Source organism: Octodon degus, unplaced genomic scaffold, assembly GCF_000260255.1.
Source record: "Octodon degus isolate 3935 unplaced genomic scaffold, OctDeg1.0 scaffold00061, whole genome shotgun sequence".
Classification (NCBI taxonomy): Eukaryota; Metazoa; Chordata; class Mammalia; order Rodentia; family Octodontidae; genus Octodon; species Octodon degus.
The window spans coordinates 7,807,416-7,814,973 of record NW_004524637.1 but is presented as its reverse complement, the minus strand read 5'-3'; the positions used below and the strand labels follow the sequence as shown (position 1 = coordinate 7,814,973).

General features: G+C 48.2%; 1 protein-coding gene across 3 annotated transcripts in view; it reads right to left on the bottom strand.

The window, feature by feature from the left end:
* Positions 1-5,726, bottom strand: part of Sh3bgrl2 (SH3 domain binding glutamate rich protein like 2) — a 121,350-nt gene extending 115,624 nt beyond the window's left edge. For all 3 annotated transcript variants that reach the window (XM_023718727.1, XM_023718726.1, XM_023718728.1), the window contains exon 1: positions 5,637-5,726. In XM_023718727.1, coding sequence (XP_023574495.1) covers positions 5,637-5,681 — 45 coding nt within the window. In that variant the 5' untranslated portion in view covers positions 5,682-5,726. The remainder of the gene's footprint in view (positions 1-5,636) is intronic.
* Between the last annotated feature and the right edge of the window lie 1,832 nt (positions 5,727-7,558).

Sequence of the window (7,558 nt, the reverse complement as noted above, 5' to 3'; positions counted from 1 at the left end):
AGAAATTTTCTTGAAGGATTGGGACAGGAGCTAAGAAATCATTTACAGCAGAAGAAAAACAAAATGTTTCTGCCCAAGGAACTATGTAAAAAGTTGTGAAGCACCTTGGCGAGCTGACAGGTGAGCAGGCTGGGCAGTATCACAAAGACCTACTACTACTAGACTGGGCGTGGTGGCACGCGCCTGCAGTCGCAGCGCTTGGGAGGCTGAAAACAGGAGGATCACTGCGAGTCCGATCTGTGTGGTGAGACCCTATAGGCCCTGTACTAAAAAAAAAAAAAAAAAAAGACCTACTACCACACTGGAAAACAACAAAAAAGTCATAACTGTGCCCTGTAAGAAAGTACAGTGAAACAAAACACAATGCCATCAGTGTGGTACTTGTGCGTGGAACATGCAGTGGTCCCGTGAGAAGAGCGCACTGGGTGTGACAGCTGAAGCCAAGCTTATTTCTGTGGTAGACTTTTGTTTGTTTGCATCGTAGTTCACGTAGATTTTTATTTTTGATGTTATCTTTTAGATTTTTGCAAGAATATAAAGAGCTCAGGTGAAAATGGTGATGTCTACTCTAAGCACTCCTTCCCTACTTGATATTTTTTTTACTGACGTCTTATTTCCCTGCTAAGTAAGTGCATGTTGTACAATATAGTAGGAAGAGCCCAACAAAACAGGAAGGGAGGTGACAAGACTGCCACATAGGGAAGGAAAGCTAAGCACATGTGCTGTCAATGTAAATAAGACACGTGCATGAAACACACAGTTGTCATGTGTGCAGACTGCCTTAGGGATGGATGTGGGCATGGAACATGCAGCTGTCACGTGTGCAGACCACCTTAGGGATGGACGTGGGCATGGAACACGCAGCTGTCACGTGTGCAGACCACCTTAGGGATAGATGTGTGCATGGAACATGCAGTTGTCATGTGTGCAGACTGCCTTACGCGTGATAATAGAAGTAAAGATATTTTTTGTTGTGTGCTATTGGTATTTTCATAATATTTCACATAGAAACTTACTTCTGATATTTTTTATACTTTGTACACCAAAAACCAGTTAATATTGAACATTTATATGCTTTTTTATAAACAACAAATATTAAAAACAATACTTCTGTGATTTTTTTCCTGTTAGGTATTCATTATTTAATAAAACTCATAAAATTATAATTAGTAATTCATCAACAGAAATACTCTGAAGAATAAACATGGGTCTGATAGACCCACAATTATATACCTTGATGACAAGACCACAGGTTAATGACTTAATTAAGCACCACGGGGTTTGCTGCCTTGTCCAGGGCAGCCCAAGGGAAGGAATGCCTTCCCCTTTCCTACCTTTAGAACACATCCCTCTCCATGGACCCCTTCCCGTGGACTGCTGCCCATGGACTCCTGCCTATTCCTTCCTCCCAGCCTTCCTCCCCAACGTGGTCAACACTTCTGCACCCCTTGTGCTGAGTCCAGCATGCCCTGGGCAGGCCCTACTCACTGGAGGCTAGCAACCATGCCTGCCACCCTCGTTCTCCTAAGCTGGCAAGAACTGCATGTCCATGACAACTGCATGTTCCAGGAGAACTGCTCTGGGGTCTGTGGAGCCAGCTCTCCACCAGGGTCTGACTCCTGGCCCTCAGCCAATGAGCATGATCTCCATCAGGTCAGTTCTCCTCAGCCTCCTCATCTGGAAGGTCACACCGAGATTAGAGGAGGTAATGGTGATTTGGGCCACTGGGCAGGGTCTAAGTCTGTCCCTCGCCTCCGTGACATCTATTGCCTACTATCACCAAAAAGCTCAGCACTTAATCGCCAGCCCTTGATGGTTACACAAATCAGTGCATTAACCAACGTATAGATCGACGGACTCCTTCATGAGGAGATCATAGATGATGGACTCCTTCTGGCTTCAATTACATCTCAGCTCCGACCTCGAATTTCCTTCTCTATAAAATTGGTTGGGATTCACTAGAAAATACCTTAGCTTCCCATACAACTCTGAGCCTAGGAACTGTAATAAAGGGTAAAACATTATTTGTCCTTTGTGAAATTTTAGTCAAGGCAAGTAGGAAGGTAAAGATTCTTCCAGTGTCAAAGGGATGGCCCTACAGGATCCTCCTGGCAAGACCAGCTCGCATTTCCTGACGGATGCAAGACTCCAGGCAGCAAGCAAGCTCCAGACACAGAACATGCGTTACTGGTGATGCGGAGCACTGTGAGGTCTGTTATCAAGGGCTTCCTTGAGGACTTCAGAGAGCCACGCAGTCCTCTGTAGCCTGCGCCTACCCCAGCCTTCTCCTCATCCCACCTGAGCAAGATGCACTAGGACCGCTCGCCCACTCCGAATCCAGCTGAGTTCCTATCCCCAGGTCTGCCCAAAGCTCCGGCATGCATATTTTATGATCTCTAGCATATTTCCTCCTCATCTGACATCCTGCAGTGCCTCCCTCTGCCACCTATATCAGCTCTATCTTTGGTAAGAACATTCCTGAAAAAGGTATGCATCCTTGGGCTGTATGCTACCATGCGAGCTCTGCCTAGCTTGTCTCCACACCTGGGCTAGGAATTCCTTAAGAACAGAGACTAGTCTCTCTTCTCTACCGGTTCCCACAAGACCAACGATAGTGCAGCATACAGTGCACACTCTTCAAGGATACTGCCGAGTGAATAAATGAATGAAACAACTAAGTGATTTGCATTTTAAAATTAAAAGTCATATTAACATATTTCCAGGACAAAGTTACCAAGATCTCCCCTTTGGGCAACAAATTAAATCAGAATAAATTAAATTTTCAAATGACATTTCTATGCATGTACTATTCTCTTAAAAATAACAAGCCCCTTCACTGTACCATCAATGAGAGTAGTGTTATCAGCTGCACTAGAAATCTGATTTTCTGTTGTCTATGTCTTACCGCAACATCACCTTTTTTCCTAATAAAGGTAGACTTCACCTAGCACTAGGGAGGATGAAAGGTCAATCACCCCTTTAGGTCAGTTATTCAAGTTGCTGAAGCTCAGAGTTCAGGGAAATCAGAACAAGGGAGGGCCATTTCCTTTAAATAATTTCCTTAAATGAGCTGGGTGAAGTGGCAAACCCCTGGAATCCCAGCCCTCTACAAGACTGAGATAGGAGAATCACAAATTTGGATCCAATCTGAGCAACTCAGTAACTTAAAGAGACACTGTCTCAAAATTAAAAGTAAAAGAAGTTGGGGGTATAGTTCAGTGAGAAGGTACTGGGTTTAACCCCCAATACTATAAGGGGGGAAAAAAGAAGTAATTTGTTTAAATATGTTGCTAGGGGGCCAGGGATATGGCTCAGTAGAATAAGCACTTGCCTGGCAAGTGCAAGGGCCTGAGTTCGATCCCCCATTCAGGGGGGTGGCAGGGGAAGCTAAATGTGTTGCTGACTAGACCACAACATCTTTGGGAAATCTCTGGGACTAAGTCCAACTCTAGTCACATTCCACCCTTGTGGCTTACTAAATTTCTCCTGATACCACACTGACTTCCATGCACTTGCTGGCCAAGGCTGGGTACTGAGTAAAACTCGGCCAAGAGTTATCCCATCACTGCTGGAGGGAAAACAGCTTCGCAAGAAAGCTTGACCCTGCTTACTGCTGTCAGTCTCATTAGGCTCTCCAACTGGAGAGATGATCTAACCATCTTCACTAGTTAGAAGAAATCTTTTTTTCTTTTTTGGCAGCATTGGGGATTGAACCCAGGGCCTCAGACATGCTAGTGAGTACTCTGACATTGAGTTACACCTCCAACCCCAGAAATCATTATTCTTTCATATGAACATAATGTTACATCATCAAAAATGATTTTGGTATTACTGGAAAACTGTGTACGGCTGCAGGGGTAATAGTGCACTTAAGACTCAATGAACGAGGATTGTCTGAGACCTGAATAAACTGCAGAAATAGGTAATTAGTGTTGAGGAGGGCTGTGAATGGATGGTAACTGAGTACTTTCCTGCTGACATGAAACCACAAGAGAACACACGCTACCAGATGCTGCAGTGAGGGGCCTGAGAAAGCACAGTAAAATGCTCAGTAAAAAGAATAATTCACTTTGAGGCTAACAAGCACTCTGTTCAAACAAAAGGAACTCCACAAAATGTTTTCAGAACTGACAAACATTTTAAAGCTATGGCACACTTCAGAGCAACTCACCAAACTCTTTCCTTTTGCAGGCGAAAAACTCAGGCAGAGATGAACAACTAATCTAAACTTAGGTCGCTCACCAGCATCCACCCTTAAAGTTCAGTCTCTCAATTTTAGTTCTAAGTGAAAAACACTGCACTAAGTTTAAAAATTAAAAAGGTGCAGTGCAGGCATTTTGCCCTACCGAGAGGACAAGCCAAGAGCCAGACTTGCTGGATTCGACTTGCCCATGTCGCTTAGGCTTACAACTATAAAGCATCCCTCCTGCAACCGTTAAAATGCTAGTGGAAAACCTGTTTACGAGGCAAGTTCAGGGTGCAATCAAAAGCCTTACAGCATTCCTATAAGGAGGTGCACCTCAATACATCTATCCATGACACATGACAGGTCTCTGAACACACCAAGCGAAAGCTCACTGGGGAGACCCACGCAAGACAGGTATGACTAAGCAATCCCATATTACAAAAACACCAGGAACTGGCCAGGAGTTTGAGGAGGAGAACATGGCTGCGTATAAAGGTGAGCTGGAAGTTCCCACCTATTGTTACAGTGTGGGGGACGAGGGGGGAGCCTTGGGTGGAAGGATTTTCAAACAATGTTTTACTCCATCCTGCACCCCACCCCACCCACCGTGGGACCATCTCGCTGAGCTAACTGGGCAGTCAATTAATTGGACAGACCAACTCCAAACAGTCAATACGGCAGGCACCTCATTACACATCAGGAAGTTGCTTGAAATAGTTTCTCTCTTGGTTAAGGAAACCCAAGTTACAATAACCCTAAGCTACCAGGGTCTCACAGTGGGCTGTCAAATACACTACTGATTTTTTCTTTAAAACCTAACATTTCTGCCTATTCAACTTACTTTAAAACAAAACAAAACAAAACACCAACTTCCTAAAACATTCAATATCCACCAAACAGAAGGGCTAAAAATAGAGGTCAGGACTCCTAGGTTCCTAAGATGCAATTTAGCACACCACGGGGCACGCATTTGCATATAGACGTAAAATATTTACAGTGCCTTAAGCAAAAAAAAGTGACTCCACAAACATCCCTCGGAACAAGACACACCCGGGGTGCGGAGCTCGGCGCTCAGGCAGGGAGAGGAATAAATGTTCGGGTGGCCGGGAAGCAGGGCGGAGCGCGGACCGACCGCACCTGAACTTGTTCAGTGGGGCCAGGCGGCAGAGCCGGCAGCCCCAGCCCCGGCTCCGGCACGGACCAGCGGACCGAAGGCTCCGGACCGGGGCGCCCCGACGCCCGGCAGCGGCCGGGTCCCCCAGCCTCGCGCCAGCAGCCGGGCGCCGGCTCCTTCTCCCCACCGCGCCGCGGGACCCCGACCCGACATCCTCCTCGGCCGGTTCGCCGCGGGCCCGGCGTGACAGGTCGCTCCGACCACCTGCCGGGAGTGGACCCCGCCCTGCACGACGCCGCCCCGCAGGGCACGGCCGCGGGACCCTGCCCCACTCACCGCCACCGAGCCCGAGGACGAGGCGACGAACACGCGGACACCCATCCTCGCTGCGCAGACCGACTCTGCGCGCGTTCCCCGGCCGCGCTCGGCTCCTCCCGCCCGTTCGAGGAGGGGGCGGGGCGGGGGCGGGGCGCAGACTCGCGGGGCCCGACGGGAGTTGTAGTCCCGACCCTCACGGCGCGGCCGGAGGGCGGGGCTCCCGAGAGCCCCTACTGCGCGCGCGGGCTGCTGCTGAGGGGACCTGGACCCCGGGGATCCCGGGCTTCGTCGCGACTCGGGCCTCCTGGCTCGAGTCCCGGCCCACGGCTGCGCCAGGGCCCTGGTGTGCAGCGTCGGGGACCCGAGCGTTCGGGGCTCCCTGGGGAGTGCGCACCTGGAGGCCGGACAAAGGCGACCCTTGTAGGTAAACGAGAGGTTTCCCCTTTTCTGTGGACGCTGAAAATGAGAGACCCAGAGGAGGACACAACCGAGATTTTATTTTCTTAGCCGAACTGTAACTGTAGGAGAAAAAATACCGACCGAAATGGAGCCTATCAACGCGGGGAATCAGACCCCGCCCGCGCGTCACAGCGCACAATGGCTCGGCTCCCCCCACACTCCCGCCCCAGCCCCACCCTGCCCAGGGGCGCCTGAGCTTGCTCGTGGACGGAGCCGCCGCGGCGTGCAGCAGATGCTCGGGCTCCCTGCGGTCCTCTGTTTCCTGTCTTCTTGCAGCAGGGGAGCTTAGCAGGAGAGCGATGTTAATTGATGATCCCAGGAAGAAAGGCATTAGATGACTCGGTTTCTGGCTCTTTGGAAAAGTTCTTGGAAAAATACGGGTCATTTGAGAGAGAGAATTTGAAAACATGATATTGAATGTTTCAAATAATTTTGTACAATAATGCATAGGCCTTATTTTCTTTTAGTTTTCAAAGTATTTAAGTTTTGCTATGATTAACATTCTTTATACTTTTAATTTTACCACCATAAATGTGGAAATGGGTGCTTAAAATTAAGATAATTTTCATAAAAACAGACATATTTCCCACATAATACAAGTCTTTTATAGTTTTCTCTTTGTACGGGGGATCAAACTCAGAACCTTGGGCTTGCCAGGCAAGCACTTAGGCCTGCTAAGGTATCTCCTTACTCCTACAAGTCTTTATAGAAGTCAGCATTTCCTTTATTTTGGAATTATATAGCTGAAGATTTAAAAACAAAACAAAACAAAACATTTGAACTCAGAGCCTCCCTAGATCTTAGAGTAGCCAGAAAGCTACCTACTCCTTTTGGTCAGCAGAGCCCCCATTGCCCGCAAAGCTGGCCTTTCATAAATGGGATCTTTTTTTTTTTTTTTTTTTTTTTTTTGGTGGAACCGGGAATTGAACTCGGGCCCTTGTGCTTGCCAGAGAAGCACTTATTCTACTGAGCCATCTCCCTGACCCTTTATTTATTTTTTCATAGATGGGACTTTCAAGAGTAGTACAGTCCTGGGGCACATGGTGCAAGGTGATCTGCAGAGTGTGTGGGGGCTGGTTTTGCTCAGAAATAGAGAAGCTGCCCAGGGACTGTTCAGGGCAGGGAGGCACGCATGGATCCCCACCCCGTGTCTCCTGAGGCTGTTTCTCTTCTCTGGTCCTATAGAGGTAGGGCAGTGTCCCCAGGTCCCTTTCACACAGCTGCATGTGTGTGTGTGCGTGCGCGCTCAATTAATAGCTTGATTTTTCTACGCTGAAGGAAAAAGTTAACCTGTAGGACTGTTATGTAAGACAAAGCCTGCTAGCAGTCCGGGAGCAACCCAGCCAGGCAAGCCTGGAGCTGGGACCAAGAGTTAGCCTGTGGATAGAGTAATGGAGAAGTGAAAGCAATCTGGGATGTAAAGTAGAGACCCAAGCCCAGCACCTGGGTGTCTCAGAGGATTTGATCCCAGTCTGACGAAG